This window comes from Hypanus sabinus, chromosome 10, assembly GCF_030144855.1.
Source record: "Hypanus sabinus isolate sHypSab1 chromosome 10, sHypSab1.hap1, whole genome shotgun sequence".
Lineage (NCBI taxonomy): Eukaryota > Metazoa > Chordata > Chondrichthyes > Myliobatiformes > Dasyatidae > Hypanus > Hypanus sabinus.
The window spans coordinates 111,857,516-111,875,367 of record NC_082715.1 but is presented as its reverse complement, the minus strand read 5'-3'; the positions used below and the strand labels follow the sequence as shown (position 1 = coordinate 111,875,367).

General features: G+C 40.8%; 1 protein-coding gene across 3 annotated transcripts in view; it reads left to right on the top strand.

The window, feature by feature from the left end:
- Positions 1-17,852, top strand: part of LOC132400977 (cullin-9) — a 314,674-nt gene that overhangs the window by 225,557 nt on the left and 71,265 nt on the right. For all 3 annotated transcript variants that reach the window (XM_059982631.1, XM_059982629.1, XM_059982630.1), the window contains 5 exons: positions 6,521-6,616; positions 6,797-6,972; positions 9,932-10,065; positions 10,645-10,830; positions 14,307-14,428. In XM_059982631.1, coding sequence (XP_059838614.1) covers positions 6,521-6,616; positions 6,797-6,972; positions 9,932-10,065; positions 10,645-10,830; positions 14,307-14,428 — 714 coding nt within the window. The remainder of the gene's footprint in view (positions 1-6,520; positions 6,617-6,796; positions 6,973-9,931; positions 10,066-10,644; positions 10,831-14,306; positions 14,429-17,852) is intronic.

The following is a 17,852-nucleotide window of genomic DNA, read 5'->3' as shown; positions in this document are numbered from 1 at the left end:
CAATCATTACCAATACAATTACCCCAGAAGTTTTTTCAAGAGTTAAACAAATATGTGAGGAAGTTTCTCTGGAAAGGTAAGATGTCAAGAATATCATTGGAAAAATTGACATAGAAATTTGATCTAGGAGGGTTACAACTTCCAAATTTTAAGAATTACTATAAAGCAAATCAACTTAGATTTATTGCATCTTTTTTCGAGAAAGATAAACCGGCATGGATTAGAACAGAACTAGATAAAATAGGAGAAAACGTACCAGAAGATTTTATATATAAATGGGAATCTAAATGGATACGGGAAAAGAAAGAATCTCCTATATTAAAACATTTGATTGACTTATGGAATAAGATAAATGTTGATGATGAGACAAAAAAATCTTTATTAGCAAAGAGATCTTTAATTCAAAATAGACTTATTCCTTTTACAATGGACAATCTACTTTTATATAATTGGTTTCAAAAAGGGATTAGATATATAGGAGATTGTTTTGAAGGAGGTATATTAATGTCATTTGATCAATTAAAGAATAAATATAAAGTATCAAATAACACTTTATTTTGTTACTTTCAACTAAGGGCTTATTTAAGAGAAAAATTAGGTCAAACAATGTTATTGCCGATATCTAATGAAATAGAAATTTTAATTCAAAAAGGAAATATTAAAAAATTTATATCTTGTATGTATAATTTGATTCAAAAACAGGCAATTAAGCAAGGAGTCCATAAGTCAAGACAAAAATGGGAATGTGATTTGAATATTAAAATTGAAGGAACAAATTGGTCAAGACTATGTCTTGATAGTATGACAAATACAATAAATGTTCGGTTAAGATTAGTGCAATATAATTTTCTACATCAATTATATATTACACCACAAAAAATAAATAAATTAAATCCAAATTTATCTGATCAGTGTTTCCGATGTAACCAAGAAACTGGTACTTTTTTACATTCTACATGGTCTTGTTCTAAAATTCAACGTTTTTGGACAAATTTAAGACTTTTACTGGAACAAGTTACAGGAACACAACTTCCTCATAATCCAATATTACTCTTACTAGGTGATATTGAAGGGATGAAACCGAAACTCAAACTAAATAAATATCAGAAATAATTCATAAAAATTGCACTGGCAGTAGCCAAAAAGGCCATTGCAGTTACTTGGAAATCGTTCACATATTTAAGTATAGATTGTTGGAAGAAAGAAATTTATGGCTGTATTCCATTAGAAAAAATTACTTATAATTTAAGAGATAAATATGAAACATTTCTGAAAATTTGGTGCCCTTATTTACAAAAGACAGAACTAAATATATAGGTGCTCTGAAGATGAAACAATTGGTTACTTGTGGAAAGAAATAAATATATATACTAAAGTTATTATGAACTCCCTGGAGCATGTGGGGATCTTCCGATATCCAGGCACTCTTTTTTTTTCTTTCTTTCTCTTTTTTTTCTATAGGGAAGTTAGGGGGGAGGGGTTAAGGGTAGGGGGGAAGGGTTATATACATTTTTTTCCCATACTTTACTCTATAATCACTTAAAAACGCAATAAAAAAAGTTTTCAAAAAAAAAGCTATGCCAGGTTAGTTGGGGAGTTGCAGTGGGCATCTCTCTAGAGGTCTTGCCAGAGATTTTCGATTGTTTATATGAGATTTATGCCACACATACAGCTTAAAGTTGAGGCCAGAAGATTCCACTTCAGTCTCATCCAACTATAAAAACTTCTTCCACATCTTTACAGTATCTTATAAATGATGCTTTGCCAAGTCTTTATAGGTTAGGATATGCTATTTTCTTTAAGCTGGGGCTTCTTCTTTGCCACTCTTCCATAAATGCTCTTTTTGTGCAAGGCCTTTAGAGATTGTGAAGCCATAAACTTCATCTTCAGTTGTAGCCACTGACTTTTGCAGTTCACTCAGAGTGACTTTTAGTGTCACAGTAGCCTCTTTTACAAGTGCCATTCTTCTTCAACAACTAAGTTTAGAGGGGCAGTCTGACTTGGTCAATGAGGCCGTGGTTTTGTGGCAACCCACTTTCTGCGCAGGTGAACCGGCTCACAAATAGCGCGTGGGGTGAGATTTTGGTAATGCACCCCTGACGTCATTTCTGCCCGGAGAGGGCGGGCTCTAGGGATTAAATGCCAGCGCCGCGAAGTTTGAATAAACTAGTTTTGAAACGATTTACTAACTGCGTGCCGTTATTTCAGCGCTGTGTGTAGCACATTGCTACATTGGTGACCCCGACAAGAATACCAGGGCAAGAATATTTTCCAAAGTAGACCTTGTATGGGGATACCATCAAATCCCGGTGCACCCTGAAGTCATCCCTAGAACAGCACTTATCACCCCATTCGGTCTGTTCGAGTTCCTCTGGATGCCATTCGGCCTGAAGAATCCCGCACAGACGTTCCAGCGGCTAAAGGATGCGGTGGGACGCGACCTGGACTTTGCATTCATCTATTTGGATGACATCCTTATAGCCAACAGTAGTCGCCAGGAGCATCTGTCCCACCTCCGCCAGCTCTACTCCCGCCAGAGTGATTTCGGTCTCACGATCAACCCGGCCAAATCCCTGTTCGGTCTCGATACTATCGACTTCCTGGGCCACAGGATTACCAAAGACGGGGCAACACCTCTGCCCAACAAGGTAGACGCGATCTGCCACTTTGCCTGGCCCAACACGAGGCCTACAGGAGTTCGTTGGTATGGTGAACTTCTACCACCGTTTCCTCCCCTCAGCAGCCCGTATCATGGACCCTTTGTACACCCTGATGTTGGGTAAAGGCAAGGGCATTACTTGGGATGAGGAGGCCACGGCCGCTTTCGTCAAAGCCAAGGAAGCCTTGGCAGATGCCGTGATGCTGGTGCACCCCAGAACGGACGTTCCGACCGCACTCACAGTGGACGCAACCGACACAGCAGTCGGTGGGGTGCTGGAGCAGCTCATCAAGGGGCGCTGGCAACCCTTGGCGTTCTTCAGCAAGCATCTACGACCACCCAAACTCAAGTACAATGCTTTTGACTGGGAGCTGTTGGCACTGTATCTGGCTATCTGGCAATCCGGCATTTCAGGTACTTCTTAGAAGGCAGGCCGTTCAGCGAGTTCACGGGCCACAAACCCTTGACCTTCGTGTTCACGAAGGTGTCTGATCCCTGGTCGGCTTGCCAGCAGCGACATCTGTCCTACATCTCCGAGTACACGGTGGATATCCAGCATGTCTCGGGAAAAGACAACGTCGTGGCGGACGTACTCTCCAGACCAGCTGTCCAGGCCCTGTCCCTGGGGGTGGACTATGCAGCACTGGCAGAGGCATAGCAGGCAGATGACAAGATGCTCAGCTACAGGACCGCAGATTCGGGTTTGCAGCTGCAGGACCAGATGAGAGGACCCTCCTGTGCGATGTGGCTACCGGCCAACCTTGCCCCATCATCTCGGCAGCCTGGAGGCGGCGAGTTTTCGACTCTATACAGGGTTTGACGCACCAATCTATCAGGACAACCGTCCGGCTGGTCTCCAGCAAGTTCGCATGGCATGGACTTCGCAAGCAGGTCAGTGAATGGGCCAGAACATGTGCGCAGTGCCAAACAGCCAAGGTGCAGCGGCACACTAAAGCCCCGCTGCAGCAGTTTGAACCCACCCACCGGAGGTACGACCACATTCATGTGGATATCGTGGGCTCCCTACCAGTGTCCTGAGGAGCGCGGTACCTCCTAAATATGGTAAACCGGTTCACGAGGTGGCCAGAGGCGGTCCCGCTCACCGACACATCTGCCAATTCCTGCGCCCGAGCACTGATTGCAACCTGGGTAGCACGCTTCGGGGTACCGGCCCACATTACCTCCGACAGAGGTGCCCAGTTCACCTCCAGCCTGTGGTCGGCTATGGCCAGCCTGTTGGGAACACAGCTACACCACGCTACTGCCTACCACCCACAGTCGAACAGACTAGTGGAACGCTTCCACCGTCACTTTGAAGTCGGCTCTCATGGCCCACCTGAGTGGACCTAACTGGGTGGACGAGCTTCCCTGGGTCTTGCTTGGAATTCGTACGGCGCCCAAAGAGGATCTGCACGCCTTGTCGGCCGAGTTGGTGTACGGCGCGCCCCTGGCCGTCCTGGGAGAGTTCAAACCAGCCCCAAGGGGGCAAGAGGAAGAACCCGCAGCAGTCCTGGACAGACTATGTGAAAGGCTCGGCAACCTGGCCCCTGTCCCGACTTAACAGCATGGACTGACCCCGACCCATGTATCCAAAGACCTGCAGAACTGTAAGTTTGTGTTTGTATGAAGGGGCGGACACCGGGCCGTTCAAGGTGATCAACAACAACGGGTCCACATACATTCTGGACATTGGGGGGAGAGAGGAGGTTTTCACGGTGGACCGACTCAAACCAGCCCATGTGGACTTGGCGCAGTCAGTCGAGGTTCAGGCACCATGGCGCAGAGGCAGACCTCCCAAACAGAGGCTGATCCAGACTGTGGACATTGGGGGGTGTATCGCTAGTTCTTGGGGGGGTGTTATGTGGCGACCCACTTTCTGTGCTGGCGAACCAGCTCACAAATAGCCAGTGCGCGGGGGGAGACTTTGGTAATGCACCCCTGACGTCATTTCCGCCCAGAGAGGACGGGCGCTAGGGATTAAATGCCAGCGCCGCGAAGTTTGAATAAACTACTCTTGAAACGACTTACCGACTGCGTGTTGTTATTTCAGCGCTGTGTATAGCACATCGCTACAGTTTCATATTTTTTCACGATGAACTATGCTGAGCTTCAAGATACATTCAGTGCCTTTGAGATGGTTTTGTATCCTTCCCCAGATTTGTGTTTTCTTTATTATCATTTCTCTTACTTGTCCTGAATGCTGTTCTGTCTTCTTTTTTGTTTGGTCCGTTAGAAATCTACCATTCTGTTGGACCTTACAGAGAGAGGGTGTATTTATTCTTATGAGTTCATTGAAAACAGGCGATCGTCCAATTTTCTATATCAACAAATTAGGTGGGTAGCTAAGGTAATAGTATATTGCACCTGAGGAAAGTTAGTGTAGTAATTACAAAGGGGATGAATACATTTTCAGTCTCAATTTCGATTTTTGATTTTTTATGATTTGTTGACAGGTTTTTGTATTTTTCTTTTGATTTGACATAAATGCATGATGTTTTGTAGATTGGCGTAATAAATCCTACTTCAATATATTTTAAATTTAGAAAATGAGACAGTAAAATGTAAAAATAATTGTGGGAGCTGAATACTTTCAAGGCACTGTACTGTAGATGCAAAATACAGTTGAGTTGATTGTTATGTGCACAAGTCTGCACAGTTGCAATGAAAACCTTACAGCGGCATCACAGGTGAATAAAGACACAACATTGATAAGTAGAACAACAAACCATAAGTTATATTGCAAAGAAAACACAGTCTTTTGTAGTTGCTTTGCTGACATAGTGATTAGCGTTGTGCAGGTTGATTGAAGAACCAAAGGGTTGAAGGAAAGTAGCTATTCTTGAACTTGGTGGTGTGTGACTTCAGGCTTCTATACCCCCTGCCCAATGGTCGCTGCAAGTGTATGGCATGGCATGGAATGTGGGTACCCTTGATGAAAGGTATTCATAGAAAAGTTGTTCTGGTTTATCTGCTAGTTATTTAGATTTGAGAGAATGAGATTCATATGTCCATCATGTGGATTAAACGGTATTCTCAGAGTAGTCTTTGCAAGTAACTGCCATGCACTTTGTTAATGCTAGATATTGTAGCCTCTGTGCATTGATGATGGCGGGATCAGATGTCTTGGGGTGGTGGTTAGCATGCTAATCAAGAATGGTCTGACTTTGTTATTGGAAACAAGGTCACTTTCTGATTTTAAACACAAGGTTCTACTGGAAATCTTGAACAACACAGACAAAATGCTGGAGAGCTCAGCAAGTCAGACGACATCTATGGAGGTGAATAAACAGTTGATATTTTGAGCTGAAACCCTTCATTAAAAGTTTGTTGATTCATTAGGATCTAGGGGAGTGTTGGTCTATTCAGGTTGTATGAGGTTGCTAATTAATGCAAGAATTGAAGAAAATTGTCTTGGGTTCCCAGGCACTTTGCACTGAAATGTTTTTTGAAAATTCTATTTGTGTTTTTTCGTAAAGAAAAATGGTATACATAGTGCTTACATCATACTATGTGGCTGTGATGCTGCTGCAGGTAAGTTTTTGATTGCACCTGTGTATTAGTATATTTGTGCGTGTGACATTAAATTTGATTTTTATCATTTCATCTATCAACGAGCAAGTGGTAGGCTTTGTTGTCAGTTCTGCTGATTGGATCCTACCAGGCACATAATACCTGCAGTATTTCTTTGAATGAGTCGCTGAACTAAAATCATTTTATTGTTTAAATCAGTAATTATGAAATAAGTAGTGAGCTATTAACCTTTAACATTTGGTAGTCAGCAGTGCTGTTGAATATTCATCATTGACTTGTGAATCACTGTAACTTGCTTTGTCATCTGCTGATCCTGCCGTTGCTTTGCAGGTGAATGTGGTCCCCACTGCTAGCCGTGTTTTACTCCTGGAAAACATGACTCGATACTGGACAATTATCCAGATTCGGATCAAGCGATGCCAGCAGGTAATTATGTGATAATTGTTGAAGACGCAATGAAGAATTTCCCTATCTAATTTTGTCAAAAAGTTTCTTTCAAATGTTCTGATTATTTTTTTTCTATTTGCATACATATTCAGAAATGTAATTAAAATACTTAGCCAGAGCTGAGCCTTACATCTGGTTAATTTTTTTTCCTCAAATCAGGGTGGTATTGACACTCGAGTTCATGGATTTGAAGTTTTGGGACCAAAGCCAACCTTCTGGCCAGTGTTCAAGGAGCAGCTTTGCTGTCGAACTTATCTCTTCTACACGACGAAGGCACACACCTGGTGTCAGGAGATTCAAGAGGACAGGATGCAGTTGCTGCAGCTTTTTAGCAAGTATGTGATCTGTTAAGTATGGGACCATAGTGTTTCACTGGTGCATTCACACCGTATTCAGAATGAGAAAATGTTGAATGGATGATATCTAAAGAGAGAAAGATGAATTAAGGTTTTATGTTTTTAAGTCTGTTGACAAAGGATTTGTCAGTTCTCACACTCTCTGGCCTGCTGAGAATTTCACACTTACAGTCGTAGACCTGGTCACTTTTAGTTTGCCAAAGTGGCACTTCTAGTTTCTTCCTTTGGGTTTATTTTGCATTAGCAGAATCCATTGTCATCAAGTTGTCCAAGACAGAAGCTGGCTGTTGGGCCCACTGTGTTCATGTCAGCTGTTTTGCCCATGTGTACTGTGGTTTCTTGAAGACTTAAGATACTGTAGATGCTATAATCTAAAACAAAAACCAGTCTTTTGGATGAACTCATGCAACATCAATGGGGTCAAAGTGTGGGTAGATGTTTCAGATAGAGACCCAGCACTAGGATTGAGAATGTAGAAAGCAGATAGCAAGTATAAAGAGATGAGATGGAGGAGTGGAGTCAAGGAACAATGGCTGGTGGTTGATATGTTGAGACAGGTAGAGAGAGAAAAAGGGGAACAGATGGAGCCAGGTGGTAGGAGGGGAGAATGGAGGTAGGTAATAGTGAAGGTGAGGCTGCAGGTGCTGGAACTTGACAAGTAAGGAAGATGTTGAGTGGAACCAGATAATGGAAGGGTAAAAAGGCAGATGGATCAAGTGGATGAGAGCGGGTGGAAATAAGAGAAGCAGGTGATGTAGTGTTGGAGTGATAAACAGCTGGAACCAAGTGAGTAGGGTTGAGAGGGTGGAGAGATCAGAAGGTGTGAGGAGCACAAGGAGTGTGGGTTACTTAAAATTAGAAAGTTCAGTGTTCATACCATTTAGTTGCAGACTACCTAGGCAAAACTGAGGACCAGTTTTTTTAGCAGTGGCAATAGAGAATGCTAAGGACTGATGGATCAGTATGAGAAGGGGATTTGAAATTGCATTCAACTGGGAGGTCAAAGTGGCCGTTTTGTGTGGAGTACAGGTATTTTGTAAAATGGCTGCCTAGTCTACATTTAACCGTACCAATATAGATGTCACATCGAGAGCACTGAATACATTAAACCAGGTTGGAGGAGATGCAAGTGAATTTTCGTATGACATGAAAGGCTGTTTGTGTCCCAGGATGGTTGTGGGGAAGGAGGTGTGGAGGTGTATAAACAAGTGTTGCACCTTCTGCAGGATAAAATACCAGTGGATGGATAGGGATGAGCTAACCAGGCAATTGCCTGCAGAAAGGGGTGGTGAGGAGAAGATGTGACTTGTGGGTTCCTTTTGTAACTGGTGGAAATGAACGGGATGATATGTTGAATGAAAAGGCTGGTAGGCTGGATAGGTGAGAATCAAGGGAACATGCTGTCTGTGCTGTCTGAGTGGAGGGGTTTAAGAAAAGAAGGTTGGAAAATGGGAGAAATGCAAGTGGTGGTGAAACCTTGTTCCCTGACAAAGGACATTTCAGAAGTGCCAGAGCAGGAACTTTCATCTTGGGAACAGATGTGGCGAAGACAGATAAACCAAGAAAAAAGGTTGGAGTTATCACAAGAAACTGGGTGGGATCAGGTGTAGCCAAGGTAGCTGTGGATGTTGTTGGGTTTATATTATTTGTCTGATACTTTGCTGAGATGAAAAAAGAGGAGAGAGATGTCAAAAATTGTCCAAAGGAATTTGAGGGCAGGATGGGTAAGTAGTGAAGTTGTTAAAATTGACAAAATTTACTATAAACTTACTGATTTCAACCACTACTTTAACTACACCTCCTTCCACCCAGGCTCCTATGAGGATGCTAGTTCAGTTTCTGGATGTGCCTGACTTGCTGAAAATTTCCAGCAAATTTTGCTTTTATTGTAAGTGATGTTGCTGTGCCTTGCTGCCTTAATCCTCCTCAGTAGTAGAGGTCAAGCAGTTGGAAATACTACTGATGAAGCTTCGGCAAGTATTTGTGCACTTTGTAGATAGAATCGACTACAACTATAATGCATGATGATGGAGGATGTTAATATTTAGGGTAGTGGATCAATTGCCACTAAAGAAGATTCCTTGTCCTGGATTCTATTAATGCTCATAACTGTTGGAGTTGCACTCATCTTAGCAAGTGGTAGAAGTACAACATTTACAAGTGTGCATTATGGTATGAGTTAAGGGATATGTGAGTACTTTACTACACCTTTTTCAATCTTAAGGCAACTGCAGTATTAGTGGGGCTTATTCATTTATGAATGGTGGGTGGATATGGTGATAGTAGAGGCATTGAAAGTCAATGGCAAATAGCCGGGTCGTAACCTGGCACTTGTGTTGCTCTAATTTTGCTCACCACTTATCAGCCTAAATGTGAGTCTTGCCTGGTTTTCCTGCATGCAAACAATTTCAAAGAACAGTGAGATATGAAAATAGTAGCTTTATTTAAACTTCTAGAATAATGCATTAATTGCCAATAGATAGTATAAAGCAAGAAAAATACGATACAATAGAAAAGGTAAAATGTTGTAATGCTATGCAAGTGAATGTGCAGCTTTTTTGTAGTCAGTAGAGAAGTTTTACCTCATTGACTTTTTCCAAGAGTCAATGAAAACAAAATGCTTCAAATAGTTGTGTGTCAAGTTTTCCTTGGGGAAAAGCACTACGACATATTTCTAGCTTTCTTACTGAGGCATTGTTTTAACTTTTAGTAAAGCAAGAAAGAACACATCACTTTCAATTGAGGAATTTCCTTTGTCAAAATCTTCAAGCAACTAGAGAGATTTATCACAAATACTTTATAAGGAAATACTTTATCTGGGTGCAGGTAGATGGACTAGGCAGAAGATCAGGTCAGCATTGGCTGGATGGACCAAAGTACCTGCTTTTGTGCAGTGGTACTCCGACTCTGTGAAAATGATGGCTTCTTCTTGTTGCAGGTTAAACAGCGCTTTACGACATGAACAAATGTTTGCTGATCGTTTCCTTCCAGATGCGGAAGCAGCTGAAGCATTAGGGCGGACCTGTTGGGAGGCCTTGATCAATCCAATTGTATTCAGTATAACGGCCCTAGGTGTGTATTCCTAAGCAACTTGGACATTCATAACATATTGATATCAGTGATGTTCTTTTAATTGCCTTGTGCTATCTTCATGGCATGATACCTTTCCCAAAAATGGAAAAGTAAAGGTTCCAAGTAACCTGCCTTAATGCAGAGTGATTGAGAAGATAAATAAACTGAGGCAAGCAGGATTTAAAGGGAAAGCCAAGTAGACTAAAGGTTCAAACAAGAATAATATAGTTGTTTCAGTAAGTAAAAAGTTATCAGGTGGGCAGTGAGAAAGACAATGGAAAACCAGGGGAAAAAGTGGCAAGGGAGGGAGCCCAAACTGTTGACTGTTTATTTCTCTCCATAGGTGCTCCAAAGACATAAAATTACTATAAATTACAGATACTGTATATCATTGTACATTGTTAGAAAGGTAGTTTAAAGTGTATTGATGCCTATTAAGCAATTATATCCCATGACTGCAGAGTATTTGATGACTAATGTATTAGCTGATCAATCGATTCTTATCAAGTACCTATAAAATTGTTCTCTTACATATTTATCTTGATGCCAAGGTTATAATAAGTATTTATCTTGATTCAGACAACGTTAATCCCAGTCCATTATTCTGGCTATTGACTGAATACCTGGAGAACTCTGAGATCTTGAAACAGGGAAGAGGCCATGCAGCCATATTCAATTCCAGAGTACGGCGTCTCTGTCATCTTTTGGTTCATGTTGATACCAGCCAGATAGAAATTGAGGAGCTGAAACTAGCCAATAAACCTGGTAAGGTCATAAATTTTAATTAGTTATTTTTTGTTACTATTTTTTCCACTACCAAGGCCTTATTTTGAGCACAACTTTAATTGCTTTATCATTCAGACACAACCATAGGATGACTAGAAGTAAAATCTCATTATATTTGGAAGATGAGTGTGAACCATTTCAGGTTTCTTGTAATCTGGAAGATTTTATTTGGTTCCATCTCCACGTGTCTTGATGTGATTTCAGTCCAGTGCCTAAACAGCAGTCTAAGAATAAGGAACATCCCAAAGAGTTTGATGTGAAATTAATTGTTTAAAAGTATAATCACTTTTGATGTTCCAAATCATAAAGATAATGCAGAATGGAACAGGGCCTTCTGCCCAATTACCTGAGCTAGTCACATCGCCTACAAATAGCTACATTTAGTAGCAAACATTGATTTTAATGACTTCCCTAATCCTTCCTTTCATCTGCCTTTTTTATAATTCCACTTGATCCTCCTTGCTCATGCTTTTGGAGAAAGTTTTGCATGGAATACCCGATCCTGTATAAGGTATGCTTTGCCCATTCAACCTATTTCAGGTAAATATATTATTAATATCATGAACTTGCTTTCAACTTCCCTCATTTACTGCCCCTGCAATATACTTTGCTATTTTATCATATAAGGAAAAACATGGAACAGTACAGCACTTCACTTACAATGTCTCTGCTGACCACATTGCCAATTTAAACAAATCCCATTTACTTGACAATGGTCTGTATTCAACCACTCACTGCCTGTTCATGTGCCTATATAAATTCCTCTGAAAAGTTGCTATCATACCTGCTCCGTCATCCCCTGCCATTCCTAGCAGCGCACTCCGTGTACCTTTTTCTATGTAAATAACAACTTGCCTCATAAATCTCCTTTAAAATTTCTCTCACTTTTCCTCTAGCCTTCAAGCCTTGGGGGGAGGGGGTGGAATCTTGACCAGCTACCCTGTCTCTGCTGCCCATAATTTTATATGATATTATCAGGTCACCGTTCAGCCTCCGAAGCTCCAGAGGAAACCAACACAAGTGTATTTTAAATAAGGTACCAAGGTAACCTAGATACCTGGGGAGCATTTGCTGTAGTAAGCGTGGGTGTATAGATTGAGCTTGTGTCTGCTCAAATTTCCTTTGAATCTCCTTGAAGAAGAAAAAAGGTCAGACAGAGCCCAAGTCATAGCATAAAATGGAACAGAAGGGTGTGGTATAATGATGGAAAACAAGGGAATGCAGAAAAATGAATAGTCTGGGATAGATCTCAAAGTATGTAGTGTATATGCCACTTCACACTTCAATCTGGGTTGAACTCCATCTGCCACTTCTCAGCCAGTTCTGCATCCTATCAATGCCCCCCATAACCTCTGACACCCCTCCAGACTGTCCACAACACCCCAATCTTTGTGTCATTAGCAAACTTACTAACCCATCCTTTTACTACTTTATCCAGATCATTTATAAACATTTATAAAGAGGAAGGGTCCCAAAACAGATCACTGTCCTCCATGCAGAATATGAGCCATCTTCAACCGCCCTTTGTTTTCCGTGTGCAAGTCAGTTCTAGATCCACTAAGCAAGGTCTCCTTGGATCCCACGCCTCCTTACTTTCTGAAGGAGCCTTTCATGGAGAACCTTATCAAATGCCTTACTGAAATCCATATACATTAAATCCACTGCTCTACCTTCATCACTGTGTGTTGTTACATCCTCAAAGAATTCAATCAGGTTCTTAAGGCATGGCCTGCCCTGACAAAACCATGCTGATTATCCCAAATCAGACTATGTCTCTCCTAATGCTCATAAATCCTACCTCTCAGGATCTTCTCCAACAACTTTCCCACCTCTGAAGTAAGACTCACTGGTTTATGATTTCCTGGGTTATCTCTACTCCCTTTCTTGAACAAGGGAGCAATGTTTGCAACCTTCCAAACCTCTGGTACTCCTCCTGTCCCTATCGATGATGCAAAGGTCATCGTCAGAGCTTCAGCAATCTCCACCCTCACTTCCCACAGAGGCCTGGGATATATCTCGTCCGGTCTTGGTGACTTATCTAACATTTCAAAAGCTCAATACATCCTCCTTCTTAATGTCTATACAATGAAGCATTTCAGCCTGCTGTAAGACATCCCCACAATTGCCAAGCCCCTTTTCACTAGTGAATACTGAAGCAAAGTGTTCATTAAGTACCACCGCTACCTCCGGCTCCATGCACGTTTCCACTATCGCTCCTGATTGGTCCTATTCTCACATTTTATTTATTATGTTTTGTTTTATTTATTATTTTTTTCCTCTCTATGCTAGATTATGTATTGGATTGAGCTACTGTTAACAAATTTCACGTCACATGCCAGTGATAACCTGATTCAGATATTTCCCCCACCCCAATTAATTGTTTTCCCAAATGCTCTGTTCCTATCCCTCTCCAGTGCTACAGTAAAGGAGATAGAGTAGTAATCACTACCTCCAAAATGCTGCCCCACCAAGAGATCTGACACCTGTTCAGGTTCATTTCCCAATACCACATCACGTACAGCCTCACCTCTAGTTGGCTTATCTACATATTGTGCCAGAAAACCTTCTTGAACACACCTAACAAACTCCACCCCATCTAAATCCCTTGGTCTAAGAAGATGCCAGTCAATATTATAAAAATTAATATCACCCATCACACCAACCCTATTACCATTCCAGAATCTGCCTCCCTATCTGCTCCTCGATGTCTCTGTTACATCAGGGAGGGGGGTCCATTAAAAAAAACACCCAGTAGAGTTCTTGCCCTCTTCCTTTTTCTGACAGAAAATACAATACAAAGAAATTGTCTAAAGAAATACAATAGTTTTTAAAAACTTGCACTGACACTCTCCAATCTTCAAAAGAAGACAAATGTGCAAATAAAAAATATAAAACTGTAAACATGAGTTGTAGCAAATCCTTGAAAGTGAGCCTGTAGGTCGCAAAATCAGTTCAGAGTAGTAGTAAATGAAGTTATCCATGCCAGTTCAGGAGCCTGATGGTTGTAGGGTAATGACTGTTACTGAGCCTGGATGGATCTCAAATTGGATAAAAGCTTGAATTGAGATACTATACGGAGTAATGTATGAAGGAACTGTCTGAATTTTCTATGATTTTGTTTTGTTCAGTTATTAGTGCATTCTTTGCATTTCACCTTCAAATACATTGTGTCCTGGGCTTGCAATTTTTTTTCTGCTCTGAGTTCCCCGATACCAAGCATATATGATTGGCTGGATGGGCTAATTCTCTTCCTAATCTTATGGTATAATACTTATTGTCATTGACTGGAAAGGATGCCTGGGTAATCCAACAGATAAAGCCTGGTTGAGGTGCAGAAGGAGGACTGACCCTGTTGCCTTCTCGCAGAATATATGTTTCTAGAGAAATTCTAAAATGAGAGCTTAGTTAGCTGGAGATGGATGGTATTATGTAAATGTGTTCTCTGGATATTACAGATGGGAAAAATAAATCAAAAGACAGCAGTAGCACTTCCGCATCTGCGAAAGGGGCAGCAGTGAACAAGCCCAGCAGCATCTCTGGGATAGCACAATGCTGGAACGGAGTGGTACAGCAACAGGTAAGGGTGGTCGGTGCCACATCTTCAGATTGTCTGTTACAGGCTAAGAGTATGATGATATCATGAAGTAGCTGTAAAACTTGAATGGGAAGATCCAGTGTTGTGGAACAGGGATGGGAGTGTCCTTGCAACTCATATGCAGCCCTATTTTGCAAATGGTCTCCTAGCAAAACTTGGGTGAATGTTAAACTACAACAGCAAATTGGTGCTATTCAACAGGTATGCTTTTTTCCAAAGTTACAGTAGCAGTGGTCCATTAAGCATGGGTTTGTTTTCATTTTGTTAACCTGATTATGAAAACAGGAATATTAAAATAATAGAGCTGAAGGAATATCATGGAGAAAAGTTCATTGATGTAATACTTCTTCATCTTGTAAGTATTTGCTCTGTGCCTCCAAAAAAATCACAGTCGGTTTCATCTTCCTCTTGTGGAGTCATGAAGGACTGAGGATGATTTAACTGGGTATTTGCACAAAGCAATCAGTTCCTTTTTGGATTTTTAATGCCAGCCTAGATGGAGGAGAAGTGAAATAAAATTGGCATACACATTGAAGTTTAGAATCTGAAGTGAATTTTTGAAAATATAATATTCTGTGAGATAGTTTATTCCAGATGAATCATCTGAAGCTTAGAATAAGGAACTAAAGAAAAGATACTTCACTTTCTGGATTGTAATCTTTATGTATTTTTCACCCAAGGAGGCTGTTAAGCTAGTTCAGGACTGAGATCGATTAATTTTCAGACACTAATGAATTAAGGGGTTATGAAACCTGCCTTGTAAGTTGGAGTTTAAGGTAGAGAGTCAGCCAGAATTTTTTGAATAGGTCAAGTCTGAGGTTTTATATTGTCATCTCCATATATTGCTGATGCTCATAGGCTTGATCACATATTGTAGGAATGCATAAGTGGAGTTTGAACCATGACTGTACTAATTCAGGCTAATGTAAGATACTTGATGGACCTTTGAAGGTAGGAGGTGTTTATTGTGTGCAAGCATTTGTCTTTCAAGTTTCATAATTTCCTTCTGCACTATAGCTGCTTCCAGTCCATAACTTTAGAATGAAGATGGCATGAATGTGTGGTATAACAGTCAGGAAATGCAAGTCAGCACATGAAAAGCTTGTGATATTCATCTTCACATCTTTGGCAATAACCTAAAGTTATTTGTGGAGCTTACCAGAGTGTGCATGAACACATTGTGTTCATTTCACAAGACTGTGGTGAAGTGGGAGAAAGACGTGATGTGCTCATGTTTGAATGATGAATTAGTGTAAAAAAAATACCAGCAACTGCAACTCTAGTTAAAAATGTGAAAAATGGGGTTTGACCTGACAGAGCAGTAGTCAGGTAATTGGCTGGTGAGTATTGTAATTTTCCTGACCATCCTAAAAGGTTTGCTCTTTGTTTGCAGCTGAATACACCTGCCCTGTAATAAGCCAGTAATTTATATAGTAATTAAGTTTTTCAACTGGCTTAGTAATTTAGAGAAACTAACCTATTTAAAGTATCAATTTTAGTTTATGATCTAGATTGTAATGTAGCGCATAAGAAATAGGAACAGATGAAGGTCACCATACTTAACTAGGGTCTAAAACAAGTGGTTCAACTTAAAAAGATATTTACAAAGGTGTGACTCTGGAGTGTACTTAAATAAGCTGTGAAATGCATGAAAAGGCAAGTCTATATATCAGCAGAGGCGCACATTATGAAGGTAGTTCATAACATACAACAAAAATATATACTGAGAAATAAAGATACAGCTAGAATGATGATCTATTCATGACCAGAGAAGTTAAAGATATTTCCAAGACACTGTGAAGAATAGGCCAGAAAATGGGAAAAATTTCAACACCAGCATAGAATGATGGCGGGATTAAAAAGCTTACAAGAGGGATAAATTGAGAGTTTAGTAGCAGGAATTATGAAAAAAGGCAGGAATATAAGGAAGAGAGGAACTCAAGTAAATATTGCTCTCTGAGAGAATGAGACAGTTTGATTTTGTCTTTTCCTCTCAGTAATGGCATCTGAAAAATACTCGAAAAACAGTGGCGTAAGGAGTTAGGAGCCTCATACTGTCATTACCACTGGGAGAAAGAAAGTACTTGGCAAACTAATAGGTTAAGGCTAACCTGATGACTTCAATCCTTGTGTCTTAAAAAGAAGTGATTATAGAGAGAGTGGGCACATTGTCAGTGATCTTCCTAAATTTCCCAGACTTTAAAATAATCTATATAAATTGGAAACAAGCCATACTTAAGAAAGGAGGGAGACAACTCAGGAAACCAGATTTAATTATCAGTAACCATGAATCAGTTGAAATCCAACATTCGGGGCATTACATTTGTAAACATGTGGAGTCATTTTTGTTTCATGAAAAAGTGTTTCACAGATTAGAGCTCTTTGAGGATCTAATGAACTAGGTGGGTAGTGGGAAACAAGGTGATGTTTATAGATTTCCGAAAGGTATTGTTACGTACCCCGTAACTGGGTCACTTACCAGCAAAGATAGAGAGGTCTGTTGAAGTCTGATGGTACTATTCTTAATGGTATTTATTGATAAAAATACACAAAAGTAATATCAATACAAATATACATATAATATACGTCGTCAATACTAAATCTAAAAGCACGGGTATAATATGAAATACAATATGAAATAGCTCTATCGTTGTCTAGGGGATAATGTATTGTCCGATGGAAATATAAAAGTCACTCAAGTTCATTCAAGCTGCAGCTTTTGGTTGGGGAGAGAGACGGATTAAAACTTGCCCATTCCTTTTATGATGTCGTTCCTTCGAGAGTCGTTGGGGCTGATTTATCCTTTGTTGTTAGCTAAAGCCGTTCTTCCGTGGCAAGACCCACCAATTCCGAGGCAAATGGAAAAAGACGCACGTGGGCTTTTCCACCGGCTTTCGCTATTACGCTGTTACAGGAGTTCTAGCATTTCTTCTGGTGCGTCTCAAGGGGCTGTTCCCCAGACCCTCTTTTATCCTGACTCACAGGATCTCAGATGTCAATCAGGTTGGGATGATGCAATTCCTCCACCAACCCCCCTCGGTTCATTGCCTGGGGGCTTCGATGAATCGTACAGTACTCAATACACAACTCCGTCTCCAAGAGATAATGGCCATTAACCGTGGCTTTGTCTCTCGGAGGCCCAGGACACATTCCAAACATTGAGGAATCTGCGTGTCTCTCTCTCATTTCCTGGGTCTCCTGACCTGAATCAATAGCGATCCTGCGATTCTCAAAAAGGAGGGGGGGGGGCCACAGGCGTAACAGTATAAACAGGGTGTCACATGGAATGTTACTGTATGAGATCTAAATTCCCTGTATTAAAGTAATATATTACTAGGAATGAACATTTACCCAACTAACAGAAAACATTGTTGAGATTAATGGATCATTTTTGTAACTAGTTGAG